The following is a 16,095-nucleotide window of genomic DNA, read 5'->3' on the forward strand; positions in this document are numbered from 1 at the left end:
AGATTCAGTTGGAGAAATGCCTAACAAGTAATATGTTGTCATGGCTGTTGACTGGCTATGTGTATATATATATATATCACATAATTCCGGCGGTTGTCCCCGGACTCGAACCCAGGCCTTGTATATTACCAAGTCAATGCTTCTACCAACCACGCTACTGAGGCTATAAAATTCTTTAGCCCTGGGGTTAATCTAGACCCGCAGGATTTGAGTCGACTGTGGGTGTAGATTAACCCCGAGGTTGAAGAATTTTATAGCCTCATTAGCGTGATTGGTAGAAGCATTGACTTGCTAACATACAAGTCCTGGATTCGAGTCCAAGGACAACTTTCGGAATTATGTGACTGACATCGTCATTGGCGATTCTATTCAGATATACATGTATATATCTATCTATTATACAAATTGGATGAATTTATTATAACAAAAATTGTAAACCAAATGTCCGGACACTTGAGCCAATATGGTACTGGGAGAGATCCACCTTAACCTTCTGACTATATATACTTGTCTCTTTTATGTATCTATACCTTGAAAATGTCTGAATAGACGAAAGCGCTCGGTCTCATCTCTTTCATTTTCCCAGTGGTTTGTCTGCATTTATGTATATGTATGTATGTATATTTGTATATATATATATATATATATATATACATATATATATATACATATATATATATATATATATATATATATATATTGAGACATTGGGACAATTATGAGAAAGGTGGAAGGGGAAACACGAGTCTTGATCCGATTATTGAGTTTATTCCTGACCAGTTTCGCTTTACAGTAGCTTCTTCAGATGAATGATACTCTGGGTCGAAGTTGGCAGTATATATTGTGAGCCAGGCCCACGTTCCCTTGAGGAGTAGTTGGTCTCAGTACAATAGATAAATCAGCATCGATATGATATACACAAAATAAGGATAAAAGATACAAGATTTTTTGGAATTACATATGAAAATAAATATATGTTATCGTGATATCCCGACAGAGCTATCTGACAGTTTGTCACTGTACAAAATCCCTGTGTTAGGCTGTCCGATCCAATATATAAATCCGCATGGATATGAAATTAATACATATATCAGTGAAAGAATAGAATATGATGCAAGGTGATAAATCAGCATGGATATAAAATTAAATACATATATCTGTAAAAGAATAAAACATGATGCAAGTTATATTATATCGATGCTGATTTATTTATAAGGAGGGAACGCGGGCCTGGTTCATGATATATACTGCCAACTTCGACCCAGAGTATCACTCCTCTGAAGAAGCTACTGTAAAGCGAAACCGGTCAGGAATAAACTCAATAATCGTATCAAGACCCGTGTTTCTCCTTCCACGTTTCTCATATATATATATATATATATATATATATATATATATATATATATATATATATATATATATATATATATATATATATATATATATAAAGGTGACGATATTGGTCGTGCCCAAACACTTCCTGGGTAAGGAGTTTCAACCCAAAAACAAAGTCGATTAAAAATAAAACAAATTAGAATAAACAAACAAATAAATGAATAATTGAACATTCGAACGCAAAGAAGCGAATAACTTCACTAACTGATATACATATTTGGATATATTCTTCAGAGTTTACTTGAATGGATCTTAAACCTTTGAACTGTACTACATTCCTCCGCTTATAAGAGTCTCCGCTATCTTACAAGTTCTTCCCCGTTACTTACTGATTGTCGTTCATGCGGTAGCCGCTGTCGACACTGAACAGCGATCGACACGTCTGCGCACCGGCCCTGGAGGTAGAGATCGATAGTATATAACCATTGATGCAAACGGGTTTAAGGAAATTTATGTTACCGTCTGGGCGGCTGTGTCTAGGATCTGTGTTCTGAAATTATGTTAATGATTCAGTTAATGCATAGATTACCACAAACACACACACACACACACACACTTTCAACGAACGGACGGCTTGAAGAACGTTCTGAAGAAAAGTGCAGATTGTGGATCCCAACGCAAAGAGAAGTGCCTTTTTGTATTTGCAGGGTGGGGGGGAAATTGCTCGTGGGGTAGTGGGAAAGTAAGGAAAGAGGAGAGGGGGAGGGATTGCTGGGGAAATGGAAGGTAATGAGGAGGTGGAGGAATTGGCCCTAACGGGCCGCCGAAAGGTGGACAAGCGACCGCAAGACGAGCTGGAGGATGACGACATGTCTAATAGGAATGTGAAGATTAGAAGTATAGATAGGAGCAATACAGTAGAAAGTGATGAGAATATTTTCAAGGGATTTAAAGAGGGTGGGGGGGACACAACCCCCCCCCCCCCGACTGACAAGACTAGAAGGGAAGGTCGATAAGATGAACGAGGACTTGGAGCGTAGGTTCGGTAATGTTGACAGTATGATACGAAGAATTGAAAAATTGGAAGAACTAGAGAGGGCGAACAAAAACTTAACTAAGGAAATTGAAGAATTAAAACAACAGTTAAAAGAAGTAAAAGATGAGAATAAAGTCTTAAAGGAGAATAATATGGAGAACAAGGAGGGTTGGAAAAAAATTCATGAAAATAGCAAGGTTGCATTCACTGACATAATCAGACAGCAAATGAATGAACAAACTGAAAACTCAGTTATTAAAGTGATGAGACAGAAGGAGAATATAGTAAGAGACTTAGCAGACAAAACGAAATGTATAATTATATTAGGAATGGAAGAGAAACATAACCCAGATAGAACCACAAGAATCAAAGAGGAAAATGAAAAAGTAAGAAATTTACTAGAATTAGTTCAGGAAGATGAACCAGAAATAATGAAACAAATCGAAGAGAAATTCAGGCTAGGGAAATATAGTACAGACAAGACCAGACCAATCAAAATTAAATTCAGGTCACAAACTACGGCTGAGAATATCTTATCCAAAACAGGGAAACTAGCAACAAGTGAACAATATAAAAAGGTATGGATAAAAAGGGAAATGAATAAAGAGGAAAGAGAGGAAGAAAAACAGAAAAGACTTGAAGCAAAGGAAAAAAAACGAGATAAGAACGGAGTCAGAAAAAGAGAGATTCTATTGGAGAGTAGTGAATATGAAACTGAAGAAAGTCGACATACAAGAGAAAAACAAAAGGGAAACAGAGAACACAATGGAAGTGGCAGAAAACTAAGAGTGTCTTACACAAATATAGATGGATTAATAACAGGATTGAATGAACTGAATGATTACTTGAAAGAAAAAGAACCAGACATAATGGGAATTGTAGAAACAAAATTAAAAGGTCCACTACCACCCAACAGTGTAGGACATGATGCATATAATTATTGGATTAGAAACAGAGTGAAAAAGGAAGGGGGTGGAGTTATGTTCCTAACTAAGAAGGATATAAACGTGAAGGGTGTCACATATGGAAAGAATACAGTAGAAATGATAATGATGGAAGTAGAAGACAGAGATAAGAAGAACAGAAAGTTTGTGATAAATTATGTGCCCCCAAAAACAACCTCATGGGAAGAGAGTGAACATAAAAGTATGTTAGAGGACACAAAGATAACATTAAACAAGATAATGGAAGAGGGAGGAAAAATAGTTATGATGGGCGACTTTAATTGCAAAGAAATCTGCTGGGAAGAAATGACAGTAAAGGGTGGAGACGGCTCATGGGGTAACGCTCTACTCGAGATGGTTACTGACCATACAATGACACAATGGATACAGGAGAACACTAGGTATAGAAATGAAGAAGAGCAATCGAAACTATACCTAGTAATTAATTCCGAACCTAGAATAGTTGACAAAATTGAATATAAAACACCAATAAGTAAAATTGACCACATACTGATTGAACTGGAACTTAATGAAGAAAAATATATGAAAAGAAATGAACAATACAGAAAAGGAAGAATGATGTATGAAAAAACAAACTTTGATAAAATAAGAGAATTCTTTCAAAAGGAAAACTGGGAAGAAATATACAAAGAAGAAACAACAGTAGAAGAGAAATGGAATATTTTGACAAAAATTTACAAAAAAAAGGAGTGGAAAAGTATGTCCCAAGACAAAAACAAGAAAAAGAATATGTAAAATGCTGGTACAACAAAAGCTGTAGGGAGTTAAAAGACAATAGAGACAAAGCCTGGACCAGATGGAAAAAAGACAGAAGACCTGAAAAATGGAAAATATATACCTGCTATAGAAATGAATATGTACAAATGTGCAGAGAAGAAAAGAGAAAATATGAAAAAGATATCATAGAAAAGTGTAAAGATCAACCGAAACTATTCTACAGATTTGTAAACAATAAACTGAAAAACAAACAAGACTTGGAGAAATTAAGACAGGAGGGAGTTGAATACACTGAGGAAATGGAAATGGCGGAAATTATGAACAAACATTTTAAATCAGTGTTTACAAGGGAGAACATACAACCTGAAGAGAACGAATGGAAAGAGAAAGTCCCCCCTATGGAAGAAATAAAAGTAACAAAGAATGAAATATTAACACACTTGAGTAATCTTGATGTCAGAAAATCGCATGGACCAGATGAAATAGCAAACTGGATACTAAAAGAATGCAGGAATGAACTGGCAGACAAAATACATAGCATACTAAATAGTTCCTTGAAAGAAGGAAAAGTTCCAGAAGATTGGAAAAAAGCAAACATAGTACCTATATACAAAGGAGGAAATAAAGAAGAACCTACCAACTATAGACCAGTCTCTCTAACAAGTACAATAGCAAAACTTTGTGAAAGAATTATCAAAAGTAGATGGGTAAAATATTTAGAAAAAAACAAAGTGTTAAATCCAAGGCAATTTGGATTCAGACAAGGACGATCATGCGTCACCAATTTAATATGTTTCTATTCAAGACTAATAGATATAATACAGGAAAGAGATGGATGGGCAGACTGTGCATTTTTAGATCTAAAGAAAGCTTTTGACAAAGTACCACATAAGAAGTTGCTTAAGAAATTAGAAACTGAAGGAGGAATACAGGGCAAGCTACTAAATTGGATGGAGGACTTTTTGCAAGAAAGAAAAATGAGAGTAGTGATAAGAAACCAGCACTCAAAATGGGATGAAGTAATAAGCGGTGTTCCGCAGGGAACAGTTCTGGCCCCAATAATGTTTGCTATATATATTAATGATATGGATGAAGGAATAGAAAGCTATATGAGCTTCTTTGCAGATGATGCAAAACTACTGAAAAGAGTGAAAACTGAAGAGGATTGTGAATCACTACAGAGAGATCTAAATAAAGTACAAGAATGGAGTAGGAAATGGGAGATGGAGTTCAATACAAAAAAGTGTAGTATAATGGAATTTGGAAAAAGCAAAAACAGAATAACAGGAGCATATAAATTGGGAGAAGAAGGAATAAAAAAAGTAGAAAATGAGAAGGACCTGGGAGTCATTGTTATGAATAATGTCACCTGAGAAACATATAAATAAGATTTTCGGAGAGACTTATAATCTAATAAGAACGATCAAAGTTGCATTTACATACCTGGATGAAGAAATGGTGAAGAAAATCCTAATCACCCTGATAAGACCAAGATTGGAATATGCAGCAACGATATGGTCACCAAGTACAAAAAAATGTATAAAAAAAAACTTGAAAGAATACAAAGAGCAATTACAAAACTGGCACCAACACTCTCAAAACTATCATATGAAGAGAGACTAGAAAAACTTGAACTACAGACACTAGAGCAAAGAAGAGAGAGAGGAGATTTGATAGCAATTTACAGAATCATGAAAGGCATAGAAATTACTGATAGAGAGAATCTGATAAAATGGGATGACAGAAATACAAGAGGACACGGAAAGAAAATAAAAAAAGACAGCTATAGAAGAGATTTGAAAAAGAACAGCTTTCCTCACAGAGTAATAGACAGTTGGAACAAGTTAGATGAGAAAGTGGTGTGTGCAAAAACAATACATGAATTTAAAAATAGTTTAGATAAAATGAGATATGAAGACGGGACCCCACGAGCATAGCTCCCCTTCCCGTAAAATACAACTAGGTAAATACATACACGCGCGCGCGCGCGGTGCAATGGTATCGTTCTCGACCGCTAATCCAGCGATCCGAGTTCGAGTCCCCCACAAGGACTGAAAAAATCCAGTATCGGAATACTGCGAGCTGGCACTCCAACTCTGATGGGCAAGGAGTTTTGTGTGTGTGTGTGTGTGTGTGTGTGTGTGTGTGTGTGTGTGTGTGTGTGTGTGTGTGTGTGTGTGTGTGTGTGTGTAAACTCAAGCACCTTTATCTGAGGTCCAACAAAAAATCCACTTTTGATTTTGGCCTCAGATAACTTGGGGAAGAACTCAAAGCGGCCAAACCTCATATGGTTTATCTGCCATGCTGGCGACCAATTTGATTTGTATCATTTGTATTCTCTTGATCTCGCTTACATCCTTCACTCTGTGTACGAATTATACTACAGAATCACATTCTAGTCGTGAACGGAAAAGGGTATGAGTTTTTTTCATCATCTTTTCCTCCTTATAATGGAAAGGCACTTTGGTCTTCTGCATCAGCCTGTACGTCTCTCCCATAATCCTGCTTATATGTTTGTCATGTGACAGGTTATCTTTTATCAACACTCCCAAATCTTTCTCCTCTTTTGCTTTTGTAATGGGTTTTCTTTCCAAGGAATGGTTTAAAGAGGGTTTTTTTTAATGCTATTGCCCATTTCCAGTGCTTTGTCTTTTTTAGTATTGCACTTTATTTCCCATTATTGATTCCATTCAAAAATGGTGTCTAGATATTTTGCAGTGGCCTAGAGTCCTCCTCGTTTTTCACTTTCCTCGTGATTTTTACATCATCAGCAAACATGTTAGCACTGTTTCTTGTACCTTGCATCATTCTACTGACATAGACAAGAAATCCTATTGGTGCAAACACCGAATCTTGTGGAACTCCATTCGTTACTGCTCTCCAGCTTAACATCTTATCCTTTCACTGTAAACCCACTATCGGAGAAACAATAACGGAAATAAAGAGAAACTGTATATTTCGACTACTATCTGTAGTCCTCTTCAGCAGAATGCTTACAGAAAGTTAAGATATCTTAACTTTCTGTAAGCATTCTGCTGAAGAGGACTACAGATAGTAGTCGAAATATACAGTTTCTCTTTATTTCCGTTATTATTTCTCCGATAGTGGGTTTACAGTGAACTTTTATAAATGTGTTATAACATACCAATCTCCAATCTTATCCTTTACTACTGCCCTCGTGTACCATCCCTTCAAAAAATCTTTCATCCATTCGAGTATTTTACCTCTCAGTCCTCTAACGTGTTCCAATTCCCACATAACTCGACTATGGGGTACTTTATCAAATGCCTTCTCTAGATCTAAGTACACACAGTCCACCCACCTCTCTCTTGCAGAACATCAATCATTCTCAAATTAAAGCTTAAAAGGTTCGACAAACGATGACCTTCCAGATCTAAATCCAAACTGTCTGTCTGTCACAATGTTCATATCTTCAAGACATTTAGCCCATCGGTATGTATCCTTACTTCCACCTTCGTGAATTGGTACCACATTAGCCCTTTTCCAATCAAGTGTCATTATGCCTTCTTTTAACTAACACACAATAGGGCTATGAATCATGTCATCCAGTTGTTGCTTACATTCTTTAAGTATCCAGTTTGAGATCCTATCAGGTCCTGAATGATTTGGCACATCCAATGATCCCAAAAGATTGAGCACTTCCCTCAATTCTACATTTATAGTTTCCAAACCTGTGTTCTTGCTCCCCATGCTTTCCTAATGTAAAAAAATAAAATTATATATAAAGCTCTCTTTTGTGAAGACAGATTACAAACTTTCGTTATTTCTACACGAGCTGAGGTCTCCTCAAAGACCTCACCATCCACTATCTGATTGTTGATTATTTCTTTGTCTCAATTTACTATTTATAAACTTGTAAAACAGTTTCGGTTCATCTTTGTATTAATCTACACCACCACTTTAAAACTATTTTTTTTTTCCTTTCCTGCGGAATCTTGCATCGTCTCTAGATGTGATTCACCATGGTCTTGGATCACGTGCAGGACTCGTGATCGACAGCTATTACCTTCCCGGAAGAGAGCTCAGAGCTCATATATGACCGATGTATGGGTAATGCTGTGACCTTGCACGCACACATACACCCAACTCCCCACCCACGAGAGTTGGAGTTTTGTAATGGAATACGTTATAAGCATAGAGTGATAATAATGGTTGAATGACAGCCGGTAGAACTTGTGAATACTGTGTTTTGATTTAATGTTTTTATTTATTTTCCTTGCATGTAGTCTAACACTTTCTAATACAGAAAAGAAATATCAACTTTACCAGTAAAAATTCCATTCGTCGTCTGGGTTTACTTGTATCCATCCTCGTTTTTCAAAGTTGTTTGTCAGTACAGATTTATCTGCATCTGTACAATAAGCAATTCTTGCCATAATTTTTCTTCGATTTATGAAACCTAGCGTAATTCATCTACTCTACTTTCACATGGCGACCTGTCCAATGTTGCCATGGTAACTATGACGCGAATGTAAGAACTGCTTGCAAAGTATACACATATATACAGTAGATATAGCATAAGTTGTTTGTTTTTATATTATTTGAAATTATGATAATAACAATAACAAACTTTAATAATGGAGTATCAAGTTTAAATAAGTTATTACATTTTTTCGTCAAAATATCGACATTATCCACAACATTCCTCTTCTGTAACCAAAACAAACTTGACAGCTGACAGGTCTAGGTAGGGAGACTCGTAAGTATGGGAGAGACCCATGTTTTATGGTTAATTGATTGGTTTGCAGTAAGTTAGTGTATTGTTACCTATCTGTAGACACGTGCTAAAACCCTATATTATGCTGATAAGTACTTATTCGATATTTCAGTGCGTTTCTTATGTGATTAATGTAATGTTATAGGAGCATGATTTTGGGACAAGTTAATACAAGGAATGCACGTTAGGTATTATTGTAATTTGTTTTTACATAAAATTTTGTTTCCGTAATTACTTCAAAGCATTATATAACACTTTATAAGATTTTCTCATGCTGTTAGTGGAAAAACTGATGGTAAGATATGAGAATCACGCAAGCACGGATATTTAATATGAAACCTTCATTGAGCAATACTCAAGACAGTCACAATAGCTTCTAACCTAACCTAACCCAACTTTAACTATCCAAACCTAACTTAACCTAAAAATAAGATCTTTCAAATGCAAAAGAAAAGTGAAAAGTGTGTTTCTGTGATACTGGAAAGCAGTCAGCAGATGATTCTCATCACAGTATTGTACTTGTAGATAACTGTGAAATTAATATTATAAATAATATAGCAGAACTGGTAAAATTTTTGAATATCATAACATAGCTTAACCTCAATTATAGGATAAATTATGGAAACTATCATCAGAGTAAGAGATGCTAGTGAACACCATTTATAAAGTAACTGTTTGATAAATGATAGCTTGGATTCAGATGGAAACATTCTTGCTTGACAGACCTACTTGAATTCTACAACATGTCATCTCAAATTATGACAAAAGAAACAAAACAGATTTAATATATGTGGACTTTGAGAAGGCTTTTGATACCATCCTGCACAAAAGACTACTTGCTAAATTAGCCGGTCTCACTAATTGCCGAACAAAACCGGTAAAAGCCGAACAAAACCGAGAAAAGCCGAACAAAACAACAAAACCCAAACAAGGACGGGTTTTGCTCAAATGCATACTTCTATATATATATGGTTGCATTATTTGAACTATTTTCTTTAAAATGTGTGATTTCCATGTAATATGATCAAAGAGAAGTTACGTTTTTATCCTCTGCAAAATTACCGAACACAGCTACGATTCGTCCAGCCCGCCGTCTATGATCACTGGTGGTATGGATCAAACTACACTCTTTTAAGTTTCTTACTGTTGTGTTAAATTACATGAAAATCACACATTTTAAAGAAAAGAGTTTAAATAATTCAACTATATGCAGTCTATTACACTAATAACACAACAGTAAGAAACTTAAAAGAGTGTAGTTTGATCCATTCCACCAGTGATCATAGACGGTGGGCTGGATGAATCGTAGCTGGAGTCGATAAAATAGCAGAGGATAAAAACGTAAGTTCTCTTTGATCATATTACATGGAAATCACACATTTTAACGAAAATAGTTCAAATAATGCAACCATATATATATATATATAGAAGTGTGCATTTGAGCAAAACCCATCCTTGTTTGGGTTTTGTTGTTTTGTTCGGCTTTTCTCGGTTTGTTTGGCAATTAGTGAGACCCCAATTAGCTTCACATGGAATAAGTGGTAGCCTAGAAAGCTGGAGTAGTAATTGGTTAAACAATCATAAACAGAGTTATTCTAAATGTCAAAACTTCTAGATGGAAAATTTTTATGAGTAGAGTTCCTCAGTGTTCCATTCTTGGGCACTTCTATTCATAGTATATATGATATAGACTATGGACTGAAATCTGTTGTCTTCAAAACTGATGATGATACAAAACTATGCAGAATGGCAAATGATCACTTAAAACAATTAATTATTCAAGAAGATTTAGATAAACTACAGCAATGGTCTGAAAAGTGGCTAATGAAATTTAACCCAAATAAATGTGAGGTTATGCACATAGGTATAAATAACAATAAGTGCTATTACAAGTTGTTTGGAAAATCATTAACAAAAGTAGATAGTGAAAAGGATCTCTGTATAATTATCAGCAATGATCTCAAATCGTATAAACAATATTTCCACCTCAGAGGAAGCAAATAAGATTCTAGGGCTGATTGCAAGATCTTTTGATTTTAAAAGTCCATCTCTCATTAACTAGCTATATAAATTCTTAGTTTCTCCACATTTGGAATATGCTGTTTCTGTATGGTCAATGAATTTCATTAAAGACATTGACAGATTGTAAAAAGTACAATGGCAAGCCACAAAACTGATTCCAAATATCAGAAATAAATCATAGCAAAATTCGACTGAAACATATGAATCTATTTTCCCTAAAAAAGTGTAGATGCACTGAATATGAATCAAACAAGAAGTAATGGTCTCAAACTCTCAGGAAGTAGATTATTTTGGAAGTGGGTAGAAACAACTTTGCCATGTAATAAATGAATGACATAAACTTCCTGCAGGAGCAGTGCAATGTAGTACAGTTCAAAGTTTTAAGATTCATTTAGATAATTACCTAAGCAAGATGCTGTAATGCCTGCCATTTATTTTATTTTTTATAATTTATTTATTTATTATTATTTGTTTATTTTTTATTATCTATATATTTACTATAAATTTCTATTATTTATCTGTGTATCTATTATTATTCATTATCTATCTGTTTATTTATTATTTATCATTATTTATTTATCTTTTTTGCGTCCAGCCTAGTTATGGACCAAAAGGTTTCCTGCCAGCATGCTCTTACAAAGGCGGAGCATGCCGACAGGAGACCTTTTGATCCATATCTAGGTCGGATGAAAAAAAAAAAAAAAAAAATCATATTAGTAATAAAATGATAAATAAAAACTATAATAATGTAAATAACAAATAAAATACATATAGTTAAAATGATAAACAGGTAAATAGTAAATAATAAATTAACATATAACTAATAATAAATTAAAATCAGGCAGACAAATGATAACAAAACAAAAACAAATAATATAATGCCATAATGGACTGTGCTCATGTGGATCTGCCTTGCACTTTGCAGTGGGCAAAAATTAAGCAATGTATATCTATCTATATACCAAAAAACATTTTACATCTTGTAAAAGGGGTAGATAGCCAAGGCAAACACCCACCCCACACCTATCCAACACCCACTTGTTTACCCATTTATCTTGTTTTCTTTTAAATTAATCAAAATATAAGTCAATCTTTGTAAGTATTCAACTCTGGTTTAGTCTATGAACTCAAATGTAACCCAGTTTAATCATACATGTATGTATGTATAAGTCAATCTTTGTAAGTATTCAACTCTGGTTTAGTCTATGAACTCAAATGTAACCCAGTTTGATCATGCTTGATGGCATAATGGAGGTTGTAGATATTTAGGAAATTTCTGTGTAGGTGTTACTTTTAGATCAACTGGGAATACTATAAGGTTTTCAGAAATTTACCCTATTATATGGGTAGCAAGAAAGATTAGAAATTTATTATTTATGAAGATTCATTTTGCAATTTATTTAGATTAATATTTACCTTTTGTTTCAGTCCCAGGACCATGACACTATATTTTGATTGCATTGTTGAAAGTCCGTATAAAAATGCAATCAACACCAGCTTTGCCTGGCATCCGCAGGCATCTTGCTTGGCGGTGGCAGCATACAGTGAAGATAAAGGAGGAACTGTGTCAGTATACACAGGCGAGGTGAGAGAATTAGAGTATTTTATCATTTACCTGCATATCTGGAGTGAGATTAGTGTGGGAAAGGAAAGGATAGTTATATAACATAAAACATATTAGTGATATTTGTTGCCCCAAGTTTCACGGACTGGAGACCTGCAACTCTTTAGTAGCCAGCAGTGGGCCTCAGGCTCTCCCATAGATCACTTCTGGAAGAAACATTTGAGTTTGTTTGTCTCTCCTGAGAGGTCAGTAGGAAGGCCCAGGCCATGGGTTTCTGGTCAGAGAAACTCAAAGCAAATATTGATAGTTTTCCTTTATCTTTTCTATATACCCTTAGTCTTGTTAATATTTACATTTATTTCTTTGTACATAGTAATTTATGGTCTATATGGTTTATGTTGGAAAGAGTGAAAGGGACATGAAGGTGCCTGGCCTCCCTGCTTTGTGGATAATGGCTGATTGATTAAAAAGAATTATTGAATATTAACCAAATAAAATCTCTTTCCTTGTACATATTTCCTCAAGTGTTTACTTATTTTATTTTTCATTTTTTTCAGGGAAAATTAAGTGAAGATGTAGACATTCCTCCCCATTCCACAGCTCAAGTCACATCCCTGGCTTGGCATCCCATCAAACGCATTTTAGCTGTTGGTTGGGAATCTGGTGAGCTCTACCTGTGGAATGACCATGAAAATGAATTGCACGAGATTCAGAGTCTTCATCGGGCACCAATATCAATACTACAGTTTAGTGATGCAGGAACTCGGCTCGTGTCTGCTGATGCGGTAATTTATTTCTGGTTGTTTATCAATTTTTTTTTTTTTTTCCCAAAAGTCTCTGTCAAACTCATGCCCCATGTTACTCCTGCCCTCCAGTTAAAAAAAAGTACACAAGCACCATACTACTCAAACATCTACAGCAGTCACCTGTACCACACAGTACATCCATACAGACACAGTGTATTGATGCAAAAACACAATGCATCCACACAAAAACAAATTCACACTTGAACATCCACACAAAATTATATTGACATTCAGACATAGACCAAAACACAGTACATCCACTCAAAAACACATTCACACTCAGATCACAAAACAAACTTCAAGACTTGCCACAGAACTCCTTGCTCCATCATCCCACATCCCCAGACATCAGTCCCATAGAAAAATGCCTCCCAAGAGAAATAAGAACCACACTAGTATACTTACATTCAGGTCACCATTCAGTACATACATACATATATCAAAGGCTTTTTCCCCCTTACAAGGGAGGTAGCCAAAATCAAAACCCATAATTCCACTCCCACCCATTTCATCACCCATTCCACTCCCATTCACCACGCCTCCCTCCATCTCATCTTGGCTCCACCTGGATGATGGGTCATCCCTGTATCTCGCCACCACTCTGGGTCAGAAACAATGCAGAAAGATACAGCACACCCACAGCAAGGCCAAGTATTGTACCAACACAGAATAGGCCCTGATGGGCTGAAAATCATTCCCTACATGGGGCCTAAGAACTCTCTCTATCATCATCAACTGTATGTCTTGCACTTTTTCACATACAGAGAGCTGACAATTGGTCACTACTCCCCTCCTTCTGGTACTTTCAGCTGGTAATAGAGACACTAGTATAATAGTGACAGCTGTTGAAAGTGTTTTCCTAGGGAGATTAGCAAGAGGGGCCCAACGACTGATGACTGTTGTCACCCTCTGTGAGGGTGTAGGTTTTTGACTCGGTAAAACTCAAAGCAGCATTTATTATCATAATTATGTATGTCATGGATGTGTATTTTTTTTTTTTTTTTTTTTTTTTTTTACCTAGTTGTATTTTACGGGAAGAGAGCTATGCTTGTAGTGACCCGTTTTTTTGTATCTATCAGCATCCAGTTTGATCTTAAGTTCTTGTATAGTTTTTTCACTCACTGTTTCTTCATTCAGTTTGTTCCAGATATCTATCACTGTGTGGGAAGCTATTCTTTGTCAGATCTCTTCTGTAACTATCCTTTTTAAGTTTCTTTTCGTGTCCGCTGGTTTTTCTTTTATCCCACTTTAATATGTGCATTGACTAGGATGTCCCTCATAAGGATAAAAGGCCTTGATTGTTTGTTTTAAGTATATTATCATGTTTTGTAATCTTAATTTGTATAGTTATATTTAGAAATTGATTATTCTCTTTCAGTCTGGTTCTATGGTTGGATGGCGAGTGGATGTTGCGGGAAATTTGCAGACAGTTTTTACACATGAACTCAAGGATCCTTTGTCCCAGATAGTATTCAGAAATTATGCTTCCAGAGAGAAGACAAATCCAACCCTGGACATCAAGTAAAGATAGTTTTGTTTATAGCTGTAATAGTATGATATAAGTAAGATATACTATGAAGCAAAAGTTGAAGTGATATGTCTTATTGATGTATTTTATTTTCCTTGAATGATTTTGTATCAATCATGTATTGATGAGTATAGGTTGTTAGTTCCACAATTCATAGCTTTCGTTTGAGTCACAAATATTTACTAAATATATTTCCTAAATTCTACAGTGGTCTTGCTCGGGCAGCTGTGAGTGGTGATGAGAAAGCATTAGATATCTTCAGCTCATGGCGACCACGGACTGGGCACAAACGTCTTGGCCTAAATTCTGATAGCAAAGAAAATCTCAACTTCTTCCTAGGGTCATCAAATGGTTTGTTAATTTTACATTTGTACAGTAATCCCTCCCATTTCTAAACTAATTGGGCTACAGGGTGGCCAATTTTGTGGGCCAAATTTGGATATGCTAGACAAAATTACCTACTCACTCTCCCAGTTTCCATTCCAGTACTAATTATTCAATTCTGAAGCAATAGAAAGGAGGAATAAAAGGGAAGAAGGAATAAGAAAATGAAAATAAGCACAAATCATGTAATAATGGTGAGGTTCAGGTGATGACAGTTCAGGTATGGGAGGGATTACTGTATTATTATCCCTAGATAGGACCAATGATGGGTAACAGTTAATGGTGATCCTGTAAGATGGACAAGAGAAAATCATCTCTGCTACCTATTTTCATACCTCATCAACCTCTCCACCCTCCTCTCTCTCTCTCTTTTTATAATATATATACATATTGTGTGTCACTATGAGAGTCACTAGAAGAATTTATTAATTCCTATACATATTTATATGAGTGGAAGGGTGGTGAGGTAAACACAGAGAACAGTTGGAGTTTTATTCACTGATGTTACATCCCTACCAGGACATTCTCAAAATACATACAATTTTAGAAAATGCACAACTTATATACTTAATCCTTGCGTTGTCCCACTCCATTCATCTCCATACCCTCATACATCCTCTATGCTTCTCTGGTGACTCTGACTTTGTCACTCACCCCCCCCCCCCCATCCACCTCACTGTTCTTAACTGTCCTCGGGCCCTCCTTGATGATCAAGATGCTTGCTGCTCCTGCTAACTTTATGAACCCACCCCTATGGCTAATGCAGAGGTGGGAAGTGATGTAGGCTGCCTCCACTCTTTTCCCTCTCTTTTTCACTCGACCTTTGTGGAGCAAAGTAAGTGGGAAAAAGCCCTTGGTATAGGTATTCCATTCTTACCTGCATATTGCTTTACAGATTTTATTTAACTTATATTAGATGGTTTTATTCAAATAAATGAAAGCATATGGGCTGAATATGTTATATCATATCCTAATAAACCTTATATACAAATATACCTCG

At 35.7% G+C, this 16,095-nt stretch overlaps 2 protein-coding genes across 2 annotated transcripts in view; one reads left to right on the plus strand and one right to left on the minus strand.

Moving 5' to 3' along the window:
- The window catches only part of TTLL1B (Tubulin tyrosine ligase-like 1B), a 20,892-nt gene extending 12,442 nt beyond the window's left edge, over window positions 1-8,450 (minus strand). Inside the window, exons 1-2 of the mRNA XM_076173060.1 lie at window positions 8,341-8,450; window positions 1,725-1,790 (exon numbers count right to left, since the gene is read on the minus strand). Of these exons, the coding sequence (XP_076029175.1) occupies window positions 1,725-1,790; window positions 8,341-8,450 (176 nt within the window). The remainder of the gene's footprint in view (window positions 1-1,724; window positions 1,791-8,340) is intronic.
- A 287-nt stretch (window positions 8,451-8,737) lies between these two features.
- Window positions 8,738-16,095, plus strand: part of rempA (intraflagellar transport protein rempA) — a 76,299-nt gene continuing 68,941 nt past the window's right edge. Inside the window, exons 1-5 of the mRNA XM_076172708.1 lie at window positions 8,738-8,773; window positions 12,242-12,398; window positions 12,935-13,162; window positions 14,562-14,704; window positions 14,920-15,062. Coding sequence (XP_076028823.1) covers window positions 12,252-12,398; window positions 12,935-13,162; window positions 14,562-14,704; window positions 14,920-15,062 — 661 coding nt within the window. The 5' untranslated portion in view covers window positions 8,738-8,773; window positions 12,242-12,251. The remainder of the gene's footprint in view (window positions 8,774-12,241; window positions 12,399-12,934; window positions 13,163-14,561; window positions 14,705-14,919; window positions 15,063-16,095) is intronic.

Source organism: Oratosquilla oratoria, chromosome 33 (genome assembly GCF_046742065.1).
Source record: "Oratosquilla oratoria isolate Oo_2021 chromosome 33, ASM4674206v1, whole genome shotgun sequence".
NCBI classification, from domain to species: Eukaryota; Metazoa; Arthropoda; class Malacostraca; order Stomatopoda; family Squillidae; genus Oratosquilla; species Oratosquilla oratoria.